At 37.6% G+C, this 20583-nt stretch overlaps 2 protein-coding genes across 2 annotated transcripts in view; one reads left to right on the top strand and one right to left on the bottom strand.

The window, feature by feature from the left end:
• The window catches only part of LOC107675309 (procollagen C-endopeptidase enhancer 2-like), a 14466-nt gene extending 2382 nt beyond the window's left edge, over positions 1 to 12084 (top strand). Inside the window, exons 3-9 of the mRNA XM_016469613.1 lie at positions 3424 to 3679; positions 6321 to 6445; positions 6713 to 6849; positions 6972 to 7138; positions 8449 to 8532; positions 10116 to 10283; positions 11536 to 12084. Coding sequence (XP_016325099.1) covers positions 3424 to 3679; positions 6321 to 6445; positions 6713 to 6849; positions 6972 to 7138; positions 8449 to 8532; positions 10116 to 10283; positions 11536 to 11666 — 1068 coding nt within the window. The 3' untranslated portion in view covers positions 11667 to 12084. The remainder of the gene's footprint in view (positions 1 to 3423; positions 3680 to 6320; positions 6446 to 6712; positions 6850 to 6971; positions 7139 to 8448; positions 8533 to 10115; positions 10284 to 11535) is intronic.
• Positions 12085 to 12749: 665 nt separating this feature from the next.
• Positions 12750 to 20583, bottom strand: part of LOC107675135 (short transient receptor potential channel 1-like) — a 28766-nt gene continuing 20932 nt past the window's right edge. Inside the window, exons 10-13 of the mRNA XM_016469378.1 lie at positions 16050 to 16237; positions 15146 to 15347; positions 14412 to 14606; positions 12750 to 13178 (exon numbers count right to left, since the gene is read on the bottom strand). Of these exons, the coding sequence (XP_016324864.1) occupies positions 12951 to 13178; positions 14412 to 14606; positions 15146 to 15347; positions 16050 to 16237 (813 nt within the window). The 3' untranslated portion in view covers positions 12750 to 12950. The remainder of the gene's footprint in view (positions 13179 to 14411; positions 14607 to 15145; positions 15348 to 16049; positions 16238 to 20583) is intronic.

Below are 20583 nucleotides of genomic sequence, written 5' to 3'. Positions count from 1 at the left end.
ATATATATATATATATATATAAATCAGTCTTCAAGTATTTTGCTACACTTCAGTATGTAATTCTTATCAAGTATGGGGTCATTTTTTAGGATTCTATACTTAACCTAAGTCTCTGAGAACCTGACACCTTGTACTTCTGGAGACTCCAGGTAGGTTGCAGTTCTGGAAAATGGTGGCGCTGGAGACTAAATGGTTCCTGGTGATTTCACACCTAATTCTTCATCTTAATTCCTAATTCTTTTGCAGTTAACATGCATCTTTTCTTCTCCACATGTTTTTGACTGACCCTGCTGACCCACTGAGCATTTTGCTGTCCAATGGTTATGCATTCACTTTGCAATTTCTAGTATTGTATTAGTTTTGAATATGTCTCATGGGCTTTTAATAATTTTTGACTTTCAGTCTGAGTTAAATCTCTTTTTTGGCTAATTTTATCAGTAAAATAAAATCTGCTTAATAATTATGCACACCTGAATATAAGACATTTTTCACTTCCAGCCTTCATGAATAATTATATATCAATTATAAATGATTAAATACAAGATTAATGGTAGTTATTAAGATTGATGTCGTTTGGAATTGGTCAAATGTGCTTGGAAAAAAATATGATCAGAATATCAACTTGCATAATAATTATGCATGCACTGTATTTTTCCTCTTCTGCTGTCGAGGTAATGCAAGGGATTTTGTGATTGGTTGTCAAGGCAGCCAATCAAAAATTAGCAGCCTCGTCTCTGATTGGCTGGAATTATGACATATTGTAACGCTGGGTTGTGTTGAGCAAGCGAGCCGTTAGAGAGCACTGAGGGCGGGCATCAAGGGAGCAAGCTAGTGAAACGTTGCACGCGCAAAAGAGAAGGTCTGCACAAATCCAAAAACTTTGCAAAATTGATTTTCGTGTGCTTTAAATACTTTCTTCTTTGCGAGACAAACATTTTCTCCGCAAAACTCAGTTCGCGCTTGCGCAAAACGCACTTTTGCATGCTCAAAATATGATCTTTCGTGCGCAGAATTGTGGCAGAGATGTAATCCCATAGTCCACGGGCAGAGCTGGGTAGTAACTGATTACTGTTGATGTAATCTGGATTACATAATCAGATTCCAAAAATTAAATACTTGTAATTACATTACATTTTAAAATACTCATAACAAGACTACAGTTACTTTTTTATTGATTAATACATATTATTCACACAACAGCAATAAATAATTTATCTTTTTCATTTTTTTTAATGTTCTAAAATAGATAAAGGATTCTTAAATAGCCTACCACTTATATACGCTAAGAAAGTCTTCCAGTTTTGTGGACATTCACACAAAGGCCGGTAAGTGGCTACACAGCATTTGACCACTGGATTTGCAAAAATCATTTCAGGTTTAAGAAGTCTTTCAACATTGCAACAACTACTGATGAACACATTAATTTTTATTTGAATTATCACTCAGTAGGTTATTGAACCATGTATTATATGTCTTCGGAAGGCTTGTTCAAGGCTTTTGAATTTTGTCTTAAAATGCACAAATTCACATTATTCCTTATTACATTTACATTTACTTAACCTTTTTCACCTAATAAGTACCCCTGAGATTTTAAAATAAATGTATTAATAATTAAGTATCACATTTGCTTGTTCATGTAATATAAAAAAAATATTATATATATTTATTATATTATAAATATTAATTATATATATTAGTATTTTTAATCAATGTTATTTTAAAATGATTTTCTTTCTTTTTTTTCATTTGTATGACTTAATTAATTATTAGCTTTTCATTAAAGTCACAAACCCGAGTTTGGTAAACCATGTCATGTTTAATGCACTTTATGTTGCTAATTACAATGAATGGAATACATTTTCTTACTCTTTGTATTTTCATATCAGAATGGTACCAGATTGTACTATTTAAATCAATGTGATAAACGGGTTAGGTCAAAAGTAATCTAAAAGTAATCGAAAAAATAGTCTGATTACATTAGCTAAAATGTGTAATGTAATGGATTATGTTACTAACTACAATTGTCATGCAATTTGGAATCAGTAACGGACTACAATTTGTAAGTAATCTACCCAGCACTGTCCACTGGTTAGATCGATAGTGTGAGGGGGAAACCATAGAAAAACGTGATTGGGCTAGTTTTGATTAGCAATTGGGATGGTTTTGTTTCGTAGACCTGGCAACCCTGAATCCATCAGCAGTACACTTTCAGAAAAAAAGGTACAAAAGCTGTCACTGGGGTGGTACCTTTTCAAAAGGTTCTAATATGTGTGATTTCATTACTAATATATATTTTAGGTACTAGTATGTACCTTTAAGGTACCAATATGCGCCCTTTAGGGGTAAATAAGGTACAAAGTTTTACCTTTTGAAAAGGTACTGCCTCAATGACAGCTTTTGTACCTTATTTTCTTAAAGTGATATATGTCCAGGAATGTATCCATACACACCTGCATTCATAAATAACATGCTTTATCTACAGATCTTCTTCACTGAATACAGTACATGCTGCGAAAATTTGTCAATGAAATTTTAACAGATAACACAGGCTGAATTTATCAGTTGTCAAAGTTTGAATGTGTCTGTATGTTAAGTGTTGAAATGGGTAAAGCAAAATGTATTAGGAATTTAAAAACTGCCTGATTTGCATGTACTGCAATGATGATGCAATAGAAAGTCATGGCAAGACTCAGTATGTGTGTGCTTTTGTTCTGTGTTTGATTTGGCTGCTGGTCATTACATCCTTGTGGCAACTCCTGACTCATTCTAGCATTTTATTGCATTGCTATCATCGCATATTAGAACCTCAGTTTTTGACTTGTCTGACTAAGAGGGTTTTTCCACTTTATTTTAAGAATCTTAATTATGTCGCATAATGTTTTCCATGTTGCTGCTGCAAAATATATACTACTTTGTATTGGAAAAAGGAAGTATGTTTTCCATTAATTTTCTCTTTTCTTAGCCATGAACCAAACCAGCCAGCTCTGATATGAATCACAACATTATAAACATAGTCATTTAAAAAAAAAACAAAAAAAACAAGGCATTTGAAAAAAAAAAGTCATGATTTGTGCTGCAGTAACACTAGACATGACATTTCTACAGACATCGCAAAGGTCATAATAGGACATCAAACTCTGCTATGTCATTTTTAAAAACATAGTTCAACATAATAACCCCAAAATGTAAAAATATGCAGTCTACTCCAATTAAAAATTGTGTAATGTCATCTAGGTGGTCACACCGTGACATATCTTCTATTAGTCACATTTCTTCGTTTCCTGTCTCCTGTCTGGGAATGATGTAATCAAAACAGAAATGTCAGAACAATATAAATGGATGACTATAAAGTCTGCCAGAGGTTTGTGAGCAGAAGTGAATTCTGATCTAGTTGGCTCTCAATATGACGTCTGCTTCTTGCAGGTTCCAGAGGGCAAAGTGGTCGTCCTCTCATTTTGTTTTCTCGACTTAGAAAGTGACAACCTGTGCCGGTATGATTATGTGGATGTTTATAGTGGCTATGCCAATGGACAGCGTCTCGGCCGCTTCTGTGGGACGTTCAGGCCAGGAGCCCTTGTTTCTACAAATAACAAGATGCTCATACAGATGGTATCGGATGCCAATACTGCTGGCAGCGGCTTCTTGGCCGTGTACTCTGCTGCCAACCCAAATGAACGAGGTAAGATCATCATAAAAATGGACCATAAAATTGGCAGCTAATAAGACTGACTTGCTCTGTTCAACTCTGCAGAGCCAAATGAGTTTAGCAGATGTTTTAAAGGGGTCATATGATGCGATTTCAAGTTTTCTTTCTCTTTGGAGTGTTACAAGCTGATTGTGCATAGATAAGATCCCTGAAGTTGCAAAGACTAAAGTCTCAAAACCAAAGAGATATTCTTTATCAAAGTTAAGACTCTGCCACGCCCCCCTAAAACGGCTCGTTCTAACACGCCCCCACATATCTAGGTCACTATGTGGGAATATTTGCATAATGCTGCCCAAATGTGCACGCAAAGAAAGAAGGCGTGGTTTCAGTAACCGCAGTTAGTGTTGAAGCAGCCATGTTTTTTGAACATTAAAGCATGTCAACATATTCTGTTACACCAAATACACAAAATAATGATCTTTAAAAAAGCATCATATGACCCCTTTAAGATGTAGTTCAACACTTTGTTTGTTCATAAATGTTGCTGAAAATTCAATGGATAACGAGTTTACCATCATACAGCCTTTCCCTTACTTGCATCCAAAATGATCCATGTTTCCGTCCATAAATTCCGATGTTTTTAGGCATGGATTGTTTTTAAGAGGGCAAAGGTCAACTTTAATGAGCATTTAAGAACTATCTGACAAGCTCCTAAAGAAGTCAGAGGTCAAGATAATGCTGGAGAAGAGAAATGGATCTTTAAGATAAACAGTTTAGTAAATCACTAAACGATCTTGTCAATTCACACAAAAAGGAAGAATCTGGTTTTAATTTCACTAGTGAAACATAAAGGGGTTTTCTCTCCAGGGTCTGACAGTTGATTTAGACCACTCTGGAGGAGCTAAACACTGGAGAACATTACTGTGCATTTCATGGCATGATGTGGAATTTCTCACAGAGAGTCATTGATTCAGTGATTGGTCAGACCCCCCAGAGGCCATCCTGATCACTGAGCAACTGTATAAGCGACGAGACATCTACTTGGCCAGAGCAGGACAGCTGGAATTTTAATGATTTCGATTGTGTCTCTGTTTTTTGTCCATCAGGAGGTAATGGACAGCTGTTGTGTGTTGGTAACAATGGAAGCTTGCAGTCATCAAATCATGATCACAGATGTTATCAGGTTTTAGTTTTGTGGAAAAGCTGAATCAGTGCTTACTAGTTTGGTTACCAGTTATTTTTGGACAATTCTCACATTAATTTCATGACAATTAAAGGATAGTTCGCCGATTTTCAACCAATGCAATGTTACAATGTCCCTACTTGGTAGTATGTGTAAATGTTCCCTGCATCCAGATATCCCTGTTTATTTGTCAACAAAAATAAGTAATTTGCGTCTTCAGGTGGACTTTTGACAGCCCCAGGGCTTTTGTTAAAACTACAGATTGAAGGTCCACATTTTTTGCATTCCCGCCGCTTATGGACAGTTGGATTGATAGAAGGGCGGAGCCAAATTCAAAAGTGCATTATGGGTGTTGAAGTTTGTGGCAAAAGAAAATGCCGCAGCCCCTTTTCTCTAGCAATGTTGTACCAATTTCAAAACAATTTAGCATTTCTACTGCATAGACAGCCAAGTTTTATTAAAAGCCCATCTTGCCATTGGTGAATGACACCTTTAAGAATATCTCCCCCATAATGTGTCTGTTTATTTAACTTTTGAGAGTTTCTTTTATCTTATTTTTTTTTTACTTATTAAATTCATTATATTCATTAATTGTTGTTAGACTCTTGTAGATCTCATTACTGTAATATGCGATTTGTACTCTATTAAATTTGTATTAAAATGTACGTACAGTATTGGAAAAATCATGACTTTTTGTTGGAAAAGAAGATTTGTTTTTGGGGGGGGGGGGAAATGTATTAATATGCTTTCCTAAACACTCCCCCGGGCTGTCAATGGTTGGAAAAACAGATGGTCCCGCCCCAAACTCACACCATTGGCTGACCCAGTGTTGCTGTTTCAGGCTGGTTTAGATGCTAAACCTGGAAGTAAACCTGAAACGGCTTACTTTATAATTGAATTAGCACAAGAAGCTTGTATAGAACAAAGTATTTCCGGATCTAAAAAATGTTTAACTTTTACATGCAAAATATTATTTCTTTCTTATGGTTATATGACTTGAGACATTCTTGACTGGTCTAGTGGCATTCAATCTTATTAGTATAGCATAGAGATCCAAAAAGGCCTGTTTCAAATCGCACACAGATAGTTTTATAGTATGCTTTTGTCATATGTTCTGGTGTAAAAATAGTCTTAGGCACCAAAATCAATGCACAGTGCTTTTGAATCCCACATTCAGTTCTAGAAGCATCAGCTGGGGAAAAGGGTCTGGAAGGAATAAGGCTGGAACGGTACATGATCTTCCTTCCTACTGCACATTTAAAAGCTCCACGCTGGGACCAACAAGTCTTTAAACTCTCTCGTAATGACAAGACTGTAGGGGAATACGTTTTAAAGCCTGCTGAATATGATGCTGTGCAATTATCTCATGCATTTCTTTTAATTAGGGCTGAACAACCTCATGCTGGATGCTCGGTCTATGTTTAGTGTTCCTCTTGTGGAATTTAAAATTGGAAACCTTTCGTAAACTCCTGTCTGGCTGGATGTTTACAGGAGATCAGTACTGTGGTGGGAGATTAATGAAGCCATCAGGAACCTTCAAGACCCCCAACTGGCCAGAGAAAGACTATCCTGCTGGAGTCACGTGTTCTTGGCATATAGTAGCACCGAAGAACCAGGTGGAATCATATTACAATTTCAGTTGTTTTTAGTGGATTATTATTATTAACTTGTCTACATAAAGGAATGATATACCTCAAAATGTCCTGAGCAATTATTTTTCAAAGCTTGTAGACTTACGATTTTCACCTGGAGTACTAGACTAGTCCCTAGTCCCAGCTTTGCAAGTACCGTTGATTTTAAAGTGATGTGATCATTATTGCAGTTATTGCTTCGTTGTGATTTGCATATAGCTAAAATACTTGTTCTTTTTTTTTTTTTTACAGATTATAGAGGTGAAATTTGAGAAGTTTGATGTGGAGAGGGACAACTACTGCCGTTACGATTACGTAGCAATTTTTAATGGTGGAGAAATCAATGATGCTAAAAGAATTGGGAAATACTGTGGTGACAGCCCACCAGCGTATGTATCATATATGTTATATCCATCATATTAATTCAGCCCTTTGCTCTATATTCAATATATAAGCATGTAGCTGTTAGCAGTACTACTTTATTTACATTCTGTGTATCTCTTTGCTTTAGACCCGTGTTCTCAGAGGGGAACCAGCTCTTCATTCAGTTCCTCTCAGATCTCAGTTTAACAGCAGATGGCTTTATTGGTCATTACAAATTTAGACCCAAGAAGTTTCCCTCCACAACCGTTCCACCAACCATGACAGCACCACCCACCACCACCGCCAGACCTATACGTAAGAACACCCACAAAACCTGCTGCTGAGGGCAATTCTCCCTAATCACACTGTAGTTGGTGAGTTTAATGTTAGCCTACATTACAGGGGTTGCCTTGCCTATTGAAAACGCCAACTTCAACATCCCCAACTTGAATTTAAACGCTACCATGTTCAATGTCCTGGGAAATCTGTTTTATTTATATATTTTCCTTCAAATTCTCTTTTATTTTTTCCCATATTCTGTTTTTTTCTGGATTCCTTTTCTTCCGTTTGAATTGTTATAAATTCTGTTTTAATGGTTAAATTAAGTTTTAGCAATTAAAAAGCTCGTCTGGTGAATTGAAATAATGAAACTTACAATATAATTTAACAATGTTTTAAAAGCTTAACAAACATGACATTTTTATAAATTAAATGTTTTATCAAATTTAATATTTTCCCCCAAATCTGAATCTTTTTCCCTAAATTCTGTTGTTTAATTTTAATGGTTTATTTAAAGTTTAATAATGAAAAAGCATGTCTAATCAATTAATTTCATAAAAGTTAATATTACATAACTTTAACTATTTATTTATTTATGTTTACCATAATTAGGCCCTGTGAAATGTTCTATTGTCAAATCACCCTATTTAAATGACTTAAAAGGCTGGAATAATGATGCTGAAAATAAGAATAAATTACAATTTGAAATATATTGAAATAGAAAACTGCTTTTTAAAACAAAAATATTTCACAGTATTACAATTTGACTGTATTTTTGATAATATAAATGCAGCCTTGGTGAGCAAAAGAGACTTCTTTCAGAAACATTTAAAAATCTTACCGACCCCAAACTTTTGTAAGCTGAATATATATTTCCAGAAATGACCACCTGGACAAAATCTAAAATGATTTCTAAATAGTGTTAAATGGAGCTGGAAGTACAACACCGCTACAGTATGAATGGATTTAATTAGACAAATGATTTAATGAGTAGGTTTCTTGCCCATGCATGTCAACCTAAGCAGAGAAGAATTAGGAATATACTGGTATTATTATTAGGTGAGAATTATTTGGTCCGTATTATTTGGTCCATTTAATTATTTAAATGATTTATTTTAATAAATAAATATGTTAATGATATAGAGCAATTCCAGGCAATTGTACATCCATTTCTTCTTTGATATCAGCTTTATCCAATTTCTGAAGTTTGCACCTAATCCAGACTTTCTCATTTTTTACACGCACTTACTAAAAGACAAGCTCTGCTGTGCTGGCTCAGAGTCAGTATGCTACAGTAAAACAACTTTTTGAAGTTTTTTTTTGGCTATCTCTGCTCTCCTCTCCAGCTTTGAAGTATTCTGCTGCGCTGTGTCAACAGAAATGCAAACGGAAGGGAACCCCTGAGAGCCACTACTGTTCCAGCAACTTTGGTAAGAGAAGCACTCTGCTTATTTTTTGCTGACACATGAAGACACACAGACACACACACACACACACACACACACACACACACACACACACACACACACAAGTGCAAAGTGAGGTGGGACCTTGTTGGTGGGGGGCAACAGAGTAAGTGGAAACAAGCACAGATTGTTCACATTTTGTCTATAATCTAAGTGCGTGTTTTTATGGCTCTTTTTTTTTTTTAGCATGCTATCTTTGGCCTGCTGGTTTGTGTCACTGGGTTTCAAAAGATTCCTTGAGCATTTTTTGCCATCAGCACAGTGGATTTGTGTGTGGGATACACTAGTGCTCTAGTGTAAATAGACTGCAGTGGACTGTGGGTAAACGGTTGGTAAATGGGAGTGTTGATTCACTCAAGCTCTTTGGCTGCAGTCGCTGCCCCTGGAACAGGTCTGCAATTTTCATGTCCAGCAGCGAGCAGATATTTCATTCTGATTTCTGCTGTTTACTTGGATTTGCATACAGGGAAAACATGTGGTCAGCGGAGAGCAGAGTCACATTGAGAAACAAGATCTGAATGTGAACGAAGGTGGAAAGTTACAAGCACATCCTGTCAAATTTGTATAATCACACACTTTATGTGCCAACAAATGAATAAACGCAAGTTTAGGATGTCAGATTGAAAACACATGTTCAAATAGTCCACATAAGCCATATTTAACATTTCCCAAATTTACCATTTCATGTATTTATTTCATTTCCCAACATTTACCAAATTTCCCAATCATTTAGTTTGATTCTGCTGCTTCTACTTCTTGGTCTATCAGAAGGAGTTTAGTATGGAAGTCCATTTCCACCACTGAATAAAAAATAAAACAAGGTAATTACGACTTTTTATCTCACAATTCTGACTTTTTTTCTCACAATTCTGACTTTTTCTCTCACAATTTCTGACTTTTTTATAAACTTGCAATTGTGAGTTATAAAGTCAGAATTGCATGATAGAAACTCACAATTCTGAGAAGTAAAGTCAGAATTCCGAGATTTAAACTCGCAATGGTGAGAAAAAAGTCAAAATTACGAGAAAAAAGTCCGAATTGTGGGATATAAACTAGCAATTTGCGATAGCAATATTATATCTTGCATTTCTGGCTTTATAACTCTCAATTCCAAGTTTATATCACACAGTTCTGAGAAAAAAAGTCAGCATTGCAAGGTGTAATTCGCAAAAAAGTCAGAATCGCGCATTTATATCACGAGATTCTGACTTTATAACTCGCAATTGCATGTTTAAATCTCGCAATTCAGAGAAAAAAAGTCAGAATTGCGAATTTATACCATGCAATTCTGAGAAAAAAAAAATAGAATTGTGAGAAAAAAAGTTGTGAGATAAAAAGTTACAATTACCTTGTTATATTTTTTTATTCACTGGCGGAAACAGGCTTCCATATTTTAGTTTATTTGAAGTAAAAATTTACTGAAATTAAGAAAAGCTCCCTAATAAAGACAAAAATGTTGTTAAAGCCCAAATTTTGATATCGATCTGAGTAATTAAAGTGATTGAAATTAGTCTCTAAAGCTGTTTTTTTTTTTTCTGACCCATTAGTGATCACTGGAACGGTCATCACCGCTGTAACGCGGGGAGGTAGCATGTACGCCACCATCTCCATAATTAATGTCTACAAGGAAGGTAACCTTGCTATCCAGCAGGCTGGCAAAACCATGAGCACAAAGATTGTCGTCCTTTGCAAGAAGTGCCCCTACATCAGACGGGGTAAGTGCCTTCCTCAGCTTTAGTAAATGATAACACTAACATGCTGGACAGTTTCATCTGCCTCAGAGAGCTACTGAAGCGCATCATTGTAACCTCTCATACTGAATACGTAATTGTGTTCCTGTTAGTAATGCTTGTTTGTTTGTCAGTGTGTAAAAATAAGGAAATATTTCAGGTTATTTTTCACTTCGTTTCTGAGAACAGCATCTGTAGCATGATGTCAGTTACCACAGACTGAAATAGCTTCCAACAGGCTTTCTATTAACTCAACTGTGATCTATGTTTGAGTGTAAGATTAGAAACAGGGTAAAACAAACGTTCTACAAATGTTTGCTAAACAAAAGGTTGCCTTGCTGTATTTTGGTTATGAAAAAACATACAAACTCTTCCCAATTCAAGCAGGTAGTTGCTCTTAACGGTGCATTCAGTAGTATGGCGTTAATTTAACTATTTCCCCGCAATTGATGGAATTTCCATGCTTCCCATGTTTTTATTTTATACGGTAGGGGGCGCTATTACACATGATCTGAAAGGGTACAAAATCTCTGGATCAAAACACAGGTGAAGAAGAAGAAACAATTTATAGCATATGTAAGCAGATGCATATGTAAAATAACGTGATCATCAAGCATTAAACAAAACTAAATACTAAATAAAATCTAAATATCAACCCAGGAAGTGGTGTACGTGGAAACTATCTACTAATGTTCTGATTATTGTTCTGAATCTTATCCGGACGTAGTATTTGACAAAAACGCAATTTTCTCTGCTTTTTTTGTTCAAAAATGCAAAAAAAAAAAAAAAACTGCCAGGGAAAGAGTAAAAAGTTGTACACAATAAGAAACACAATGCATTTTGGTAATTAGTTGTGCTCCATCAATTATAGAAAATTTTCACTTTTTGTTCCAAGTAAAAATAATAGCATGTAAGTTTGGAACAGCATGAGAGTGAGTAAATAATGGCAAAATGTTCATTTTTGGGTCAACAGTTCCATTAAATTTGTTCCATTAGGTTAGTGGTGCATTAAGCAGCTCATTCAATTTTGCTTGGTAACAGTGAAGTAAACAGCCAGACCCACTGTCAAAGTGTGTTTTTATGACAAAATCTCACTGTCATATGTTTATATGGTATATAAACATATGGAGTGCATAGTGCGACTGAGGCCCCAGAGAAAAGCTGATTCAAAGCCCTTCCTGAATGTCTCTGCCGTTCCGTCACTGCATTCAGGTTTTTTTCTGTGTGGTGTCACTAGGTTTGAACTACATCTTCATGGGCCAGGCAGATGAAGAGGGACGTGGAATGATCGCCCCCCATCATTTCATAATGGCTTTCAAGGCCAAGAACCAGAGGGTCTTCAACATGCTGAAGAACAAACGCTGCTGAGTTCTTACAGACAATCTTTGGTCTCAAAATCCACACATGGATGTGCGATGTCTTCATATTTGCCCTGCATGTCCCAACTTCCTTCATCGCCCTCTCTAGAGGAGGCCGAGGACTGTTGAAGCACATGGCACATGCCTGGTTGGGCTCTCTTGGTTCCTACTTCTCTTCTGAATGTTGTGATGAGCATCAAAATGGCAGCAAGAGCAAAGGTAGTAAGACATGACAGGCGAAGAAAGCTAGAATGTAAAGATCAAGATGATAGTGTTTTGGCACAGTTTACAAGATATTTCTAGATTTATGATCAATTAGAAAAGTTAGAGAAGCTTTGTTGCTGATGTCTAAAAGGCAATAAACTAGTAGCACACCTTTGAAATCATGCTAGATATGTTACATTTTGTCTATAAAATATTTTCATAGAAATGGATTACTAGTGGTGAGTGTTAAGTTATAAATTATTTGTTTTATGAAAGAAAAATAAAAGTTCATTATCAGTTAAGTCTTCATGTTTTATTTGGTATTTGTATTTGTGTAAATGTATTGCATTTTTTTTTCCAGAATCAAATTTCAGCTGATTTCAGTGAAGATTTAAAGGAAGTTTTTGGAGTTCAAAATATTCAGGTAGTTCACATGATCATGTCAGGACATCTGTTTCTAAAATTGCCTAGGGCTCAGAGTGCTTGACTATGAAGGGTACTATTAACATTTAACTCCTTAGTAAACTCTTAAAAGGTCCATATTCTACAAACATTTTCAGGTTTAAGTTTGAAGTGTTTCTTTTCAGCATCAAAAAACCACAACAAATCCTATGAGATATTCTTCAACCCTGCTCCTGGTTTCAGTGGGTCTGTCCTGCAGAGTTTAGGTCCAATCCTAATCAAACACACCTAAACCAGTCGATCGACGTCTTCATGATCACTTGACATGATCAAAATTACAAACAGATTAGTAAAAAACGTTGCAGGACAGTTGGTCTTCAGGAGCAGGGTTGAAGACTGTTGCTTTACAATACATTAAATGCGAATTAGTCTTAAAATACATATTCAAATACTGCACGTTACGAAGAACTTTTAATCATAAATGTTATTTATTTGAAAAGGATGACACTTTTAGAAAGCAAGTAGGATGCAAGAATATTACATAAGTTATGGTTCTGCAGGCTTTGGTGTAGAATAAACAGAGCTTAATAATTACTATTCCAGTAGAGTCCCAGGACTTATTCGTCTTCCAAAGAAAAAGAAGAGCGTTGCTGAGCATGCTGGGTCACTTTTACTAAATGCACATGGCTTAGCTTCTGGGGTAAAACATGGCATATTTAGAAGTGCGGAAGCCCAAAATGTCCCTCATTTCATTGCGGAACTTGGAGAGGTCTTGCCGCAGATCATTGAGGTTCTCTACCGTGGCCTGGTCCGTGCTCTCCATCTTCTGCCTTGTGGAGGTCAGGTAACGGTGAACAAGACAGCACATAATCTTCTGGTAGTTCTCATCTCTTTTCTGCTTTAGGTTCCTCCATTCCTGTAAGCAAAGAGTTAGAGGGTCACTGGCAAGTTGACTGTAAGTCATAATATGTCTAGAGCTCACCTCTCTTTCACTAACAGTGCTGAAGTTAACATTTTTTCCCACCAAAATGTTAATGTGGTACCGGACGCAGTTCTCGGCCAATGCTCAGGAAAACCCATTGCAAAGTGGCCCCAATTTTTCCACAGAATTGAAAAATGAACTGTAACATAGCACGTTATGTTGCTACTCGTTGATTATGCTACTACGCAAACAGCCCAAAAATAACCACTAGTCCTGCTCCTTGAGGGCCAACTTCCTGCAGAGTTTAGCTCCACCTGCTTGGAAGTTTTGAGCACTCCTCAAGACCTTGACTACCTGGTTCAGTTGTTTTTAAATTGCAGTTGAAGTTAAAGCCTTCCGGGAGCAGGATTGGCTACCCTGGTGTATGCAGTTCTGTGTTATGTTGTTCATAGTACTGAGAGTGAATCTTGCGTAGCGACAGTTCTCATAAACCAGGGATGTCCAATCCTGTTCCTGGAGCGTTCAGTTCCACTGTCCTGCAGAGTTCAGCTCCAACCCCAATTAAACACAACTGAACCAGCTAATCAAGGTCTAACAAGAAATATACTAAAAAACTTCCTGGCAGGTGTGCTGAGGCAAGTTGGAGCTAAACTCTGCAGGACAGTGGCCCTCCAGGACTGAGTTTGGACACCCCTGTCATAAACCAAACTAGGGGTGTCCCATCCTGTTCCGAGAGGGCCAATTTCCTGCAGAGTTTAGCTCCAACACATCTACCTGTAGGTTTCTAGTAATCCTGAAGATCTTGACTAGATGATTCAGGTGTGTTTAATTGGGATTGGAGCTAAACTCTGCAAGAAGGTGTCCCTCCTGGAACAGGATTGGACACCCCTGTCATAAACTCTGTGCTCGGTGTTGTTCCTGCTCAAGATAGATTGAAACTGAACAAGCAAAATGTACTGTCTTTATTTTGCACATGGACAGACAAATGTATGGACACTCTTTATTTCTCCAGAGCAGTTTCATCCTCTCGCTCTCGTAGACAACAAAACCCCCCTAGTAATGCACCTGCTCTGGCACCATGCTGAATGATAGGATGTCTTTAGGAGCAAGAGTTTGTACTTGATTGTCAAATAGATCAATTATCCATATACCACTAAATGCAAACTATGGATATACAGTGCAGTAGGTAGATTTTCCCAGATCTAAGTTCAAATACATCTTACATACCTTGAGGCTATTCTGTCTCTTGACCTTGCCTGTGGACGTATGTGAACAGATCCATTTGCTCAGGCTGATGACCAGGTAGCACACGGTCTTGGGTGAGGGGAGGATGTTGAAAGGTGGAGGCAGTGTGCACTTATCATCAAAGTAGCTGAGCCACAGCTTGGCCCGGGCAAACTTCCACTCCTTATCTTCATGGTTCTAGAAGCAAATGAAATCATCAAGGTACAACAATGATGCCTTCGCTACCTGTTGCTAGCTGCCTGATACATGTTTCCAAATGTACAAGTAACTACATGTATATGTACTTATACATGTCTTCTTGATATAAAGAGTAATATATCTGAAGATTGCTATCCATTAGTATATCCATTTATCTCAGTCGTGAGTGACTGGTCAAATGGCATTTGATGGCTCAAGTGCTTTTGTCCAGAATTGAGTGTCCATAAGCGAAGATGGCTTCCAGTGTGCCAGCTGATCAAAGGTTGTTGAGATAAACGGGAATGCTAATGGATAGACCTCCTCAAAACAACCAATTAGACCACATTAACCTCTCTGCTGCCCCCATCAGGTTTGGAGAACCCATGGTGTTTATGTGATGTTAACACTGGTAAATGAATATGTAGAACTTTAGTTTATTAATTCTACTTGTCAGAAACACACAATTATGGTATCATCATGTATCATGTTGAGAAAGCACCTATAGTTTTTAGAATCAAATCATCTCAAGGGTCACTCACAGCAATCTGTCTGAAGCTCTTATGCAGCATGGCCACCAGGAGTTTAGTGAGAACAATGACCACAACAATGTTGTAGGTACCGACGATAACAGCACCAACAAATGACCGCAGCTCTTCTGTGTAGCTGATCCTTGTAACAAACAGAGTCACATGTGCCAGGGAAAAAATGTACCAGAAGAGGGCGAAACATGTCCCCATAAACCTGGAGAAAGTTGAAGATAAATGATTAAGGGAAAAGATTTTATTAAAAAAGACCTCTCATATTTTTTTCATGGTCAACACGGAACCTTGCATCTTTAGAACAAAGATTTATGGCCCTGTCCCAAATCGCACCGTAAACCATCACGGTCTTCCTCTGAGTCCACACTTTCATGACGAAATGCTGCTTTGACTGTCGGGTAGAAGTCTGCTGCGGAGCTCACCTCGATGCGGGCTCGGCAGAAGTGCGCATCCAGGACGCGCAGCAGTCGCAAAGGGGGCACTCGCGAGCACCCTTCTGAAAGCTAAAATGACAAATGGGACACCCTACGGTCTCATTGACTTTATGGACACGCACATGGTGTGGCCATTGCAAGTCCGCAAGACCGCAAGTGCACATGAAGTGAGCCATTTAGGACAGGGCCTGTGTCACAGAAACCTAAAAACTGCTTTGTCTGTCAAATACTTTTGAAATGAGTCATATCATGAGGAAGAACTCAGAACTCAAAACTTCCTCCCTAATCCAAGAAGAGCATTTATTGAAACTAAGATGCCAAAACTCATTTTGAAAGAAAAATGCATGATATGACCCCTTTAACTTTTATTTTTGCACCTTTTAGGAAAGACGACATGAGTTTTAGAGTAAAAAAACAACACCCTGACTTATGTTCTCTGATTAGTGTAAATGAGATGAAATACAAAGTACGTGTGAAAGGTGTCGTTGCTCTGCTCTCGACAGAAGATGCCCATGCAGTTCTTGGTTATATTTTTGGAGCTGGAGAGGTCCTTGTCTTTTCCATACAGTTGTGTCAGGCCAATGGTGAAAGAGAAGAGTACGAGCAGGAATAAGCCAAGAAACTTCCCAAACTCTTGTAGCATCTGGCCCATGGAGATCTGCAATGACAAATACACCAGCCCTTCCAAATCAAAGCCTGAGCAGCCCAGACTGAGTTACATATGGAGATACCATAGGGATCTGTAGAAAGGTTCCTAACAAGAAATACTCCAAGTTAAATACAACTTAAGATCCACTGTCATCATGCTGCATTCTGTTGATTACCACAGAAAATAATTTTGACTCATTCCTGATTGGATAAGAGAGAGAGAAAAAAAATTGCCAGCACTGAAATTATTATTTTTTTTTGGTTCATTAGTTTTGAAGTGTTGGCTCATCTTATTGGAGTCCATATAAAAACACACAGTAAATATAAAATTCCAATGAATAAATTACAAAAATTAAGATAAATCTGCAACAACCAAAATACTTTTTTAAAATCATACATTTTTAAAAGTAAAAAAAAAAAAAAAATTTAAAGTTTGAAAACAATTTAGTATACTTAAATCTAATTAAATATGACTATTGCATTGCTTAAGAAAAAACTAATATAGCACAAAACATATGGACCACTTTTATGATATGATGTTTTTTTTTTTTTTTTTTAGCTTGTTTGTTTTTTTGTTTTGGTCATTTTTGGAGCGTCACAGACTATGGGTTTAAAGATTTCTCAAAAAAATCCTTAAATATATATTTGTTACAACATGAAGGTGAATTTATTAAAAAGTCATACCATTTTAACCTGGAATATACCTTTATGGGTTGATGATCAATGGTTTCAAACATGTTTTCAAGTTAAGTAAAAATGGCAATATTCTGAAACAAGTTTATTTTAAGTGTTGGATGTCATTTATAACTAATTATTCAACCCCCCTATTAGGCATTTTCCACATCTAATATCTTTCCACCTTTTTTGAACCATGGTATTTGCAGTAACCATTTCAAACTTATGTCTCTGATATGAAGCCACTAGCTAAAATAACTTTTTTGAGTATTCTATTTGAAGCCTGATTGGAAATCTTATAATACTGTGTTATATAACAGTCAGTTTCAGTCCACTAATCTGACTGCTTTAAGAGTGCTGATATTTTGTATAACAGCACTGGAATGTTTCATATTTAATAATACAAATATTTAATGTTGATGTGATATCCAGACAATCTATTTAAAAACATAATTTTATATTATTACTGCATTTAAGTATTGTTTATTTCTGACATCTTTGCAAATTTAAAAGTGCTGGCTAATGCTAAGCATAAATTCAGTAAGACTGTTATTCACGTCGGCACTAATGATGTTCAACTTCGCCAGTCGGATATAACTAAAAATAACATTAAAGAGGTGTGTGAACTTGCAACTACGTTGTCAGACACTGTAATATGCTCTGGTCCCCTCCCTGGTTACCGAGGTGACAAGATACATAGCAGACTGTCGTCACTCAATGGCTGGATGTCTAAGTGCCCGCAGAATAACAGGTTTCATAGACAATTGGACGAGTTTTTGGGCCAGACCTGACCTGTTGAAAAGAGATGGTCTTTATCTCTCCAGGGGTGGTGAGATAAACAGAGATATTTCTTCTCTCTAGAAATATGGCACAGTCTTAGAGTTTGTACTTGACAACAAAAAGATATAATACAGATAAACAAATAATAAAGCTTGGCTTAATGCATATTAGATCACTTTCTACGAAAAAGCTTTTTGTAAATGATATGATCTCAGATCATAACCTAGATGTGCTCTTGACAGAAACCTGGCTAAAACCAGATGATTACATTGTTTTAAATGAGTCTACCCCCCAAGATTACTGTTATAAACAAAACATGAGCCGCGTTCAAAAGGTTAAAGGGGAGGTGTTGCTACATTTTATAGTAGTATTTTCAGTATTTCTCAGAGCTCTGGTTTCACTTATAATTCGTTTGAAGTAATGGTGCTTTATATAACATTATGTGTTAATGATAAATCCCCTGTGACGTTTGTACTGGCTACTGTATACAGGCCACTAGGGCACCATACAGACTTTATTAAAGAATTTGCTGATTTTCTATCTAAGTTAGTGCTGGCTGCAGATAAAACGTCTCAGGTTACTTATGTAACCATGGTTCCCTGAGTAGGGAACGAGACACTGCGTCCTCTAGGGGTCGCTATGGGGAACGCCTCGTCGTGACCCGTGTCTGAAGCATACATTGAAAAAACACCAACTCGTTGGCCGGCGACAGCCATGACGTCACTACCGGTGCGACTATAGTATAAATAGGCGGCGGGAGCATACATCATTCACTTCTTCGTCTGAAGCTTGCGTCCACAGCATGGCGAGAAACCTAGAGGACGCAGTGTCTCGTTCCCTACTCAGGCAACCATGGTTACATAAGTAACCTGAGACGTTCCCTTTCATGGGAACTTCGAACTGCGTCCTCTAGGGGTCGCTATGGGGAACGGTATACCCACGCCACCATGCTGAGGGGAGTGGATGCCAGAACCATGGCGAGCACTAAGTACCAACTCTACCATATTGCTATGGGAGTCGCCCCTGGGACGTTAGACGGCTGTCAGTGACGTTATTCCCTACGGCCATCTCTGATATGAAGCCACTAGCTAAAATAACTTTTTTGAGTATTCTATTTGAAGCCTGATTGGAAATCTTATAATACTGTGTTATATAACAGTCAGTTTCAGTCCACTAATCTGACTGCTTTAAGAGTGCTGATATTTTGTATAACAGCACTGGAATGTTTCATATTTAATAATACAAATATTTAATGTTGATGTGATATCCAGACAATCTATTTAAAAACATAATTTTATATTATTACTGCATTTAAGTATTGTTTATTTCTGACATCTTTGCAAATTTAAAAGTGCTGGCTAATGCTAAGCATAAATTCAGTAAGACTGTTATTCACGTCGGCACTAATGATGTTCAACTTCGCCAGTCGGATATAACTAAAAATAACATTAAAGAGGTGTGTGAACTTGCAACTACGTTGTCAGACACTGTAATATGCTCTGGTCCCCTCCCTGGTTACCGAGGTGACAAGATACATAGCAGACTGTCGTCACTCAATGGCTGGATGTCTAAGTGCCCGCAGAATAACAGGTTTCATAGACAATTGGACGAGTTTTTGGGCCAGACCTGACCTGTTGAAAAGAGATGGTCTTTATCTCTCCAGGGGTGGTGAGATAAACAGAGATATTTCTTCTCTCTAGAAATATGGCACAGTCTTAGAGTTTGTACTTGACAACAAAAAGATATAATACAGATAAACAAATAATAAAGCTTGGCTTAATGCATATTAGATCACTTTCTACGAAAAAGCTTTTTGTAAATGATATGATCTCAGATCATAACCTAGATGTGCTCTTGACAGAAACCTGGCTAAAACCAGATGATTACATTGTTTTAAATGAGTCTACCCCCCAAGATTACTGTTATAAACAAAACATGAGCCGCGTTCAAAAGGTTAAAGGGGAGGTGTTGCTACATTTTATAGTAGTATTTTCAGTATTTCTCAGAGCTCTGGTTTCACTTATAATTCGTTTGAAGTAATGGTGCTTTATATAACATTATGTGTTAATGATAAATCCCCTGTGACGTTTGTACTGGCTACTGTATACAGGCCACTAGGGCACCATACAGACTTTATTAAAGAATTTGCTGATTTTCTATCTAAGTTAGTGCTGGCTGCAGATAAAACGTCTCAGGTTACTTATGTAACCATGGTTCCCTGAGTAGGGAACGAGACACTGCGTCCTCTAGGGGTCGCTATGGGGAACGCCTCGTCGTGACCCGTGTCTGAAGCATACATTGAAAAAACACCAACTCGTTGGCCGGCGACAGCCATGACGTCACTACCGGTGCGACTATAGTATAAATAGGCGGCGGGAGCATACATCATTCACTTCTTCGTCTGAAGCTTGCGTCCACAGCATGGCGAGAAACCTAGAGGACGCAGTGTCTCGTTCCCTACTCAGGCAACCATGGTTACATAAGTAACCTGAGACGTTCCCTTTCATGGGAACTTCGAACTGCGTCCTCTAGGGGTCGCTATGGGGAACGGTATACCCACGCCACCATGCTGAGGGGAGTGGATGCCAGAACCATGGCGAGCACTAAGTACCAACTCTACCATATTGCTATGGGAGTCGCCCCTGGGACGTTAGACGGCTGTCAGTGACGTTATTCCCTACGGCCAAAGGCCTAGGCTACATACCCCAAAATACTTACCTGTTAGGGCCAGACTCCTGGGCCCGGGGTAGAGCTCAAGGCTTGGAATCAGGAATAGATTCCTTTAAGGGAATACGACCAAGAGCCTAGAATCATACTAGTCTGGGCCTGTCACACAGGAGCTACCGCACGTTTCTCTTTGTATGTGCTGAAGGAACTGTCTCAACAGACCCTTAGTAGCAA

The sequence above is a fragment of the Sinocyclocheilus anshuiensis genome, unplaced genomic scaffold (genome assembly GCF_001515605.1).
Source record: "Sinocyclocheilus anshuiensis isolate Anshui unplaced genomic scaffold, SAMN03320099.WGS_v1.1 scaffold1090, whole genome shotgun sequence".
Classification (NCBI taxonomy): domain Eukaryota; kingdom Metazoa; phylum Chordata; class Actinopteri; order Cypriniformes; family Cyprinidae; genus Sinocyclocheilus; species Sinocyclocheilus anshuiensis.
The sequence above is the reverse complement of the archived record's forward strand: the minus strand, read 5'-3'. Positions and strand labels throughout refer to the sequence as shown.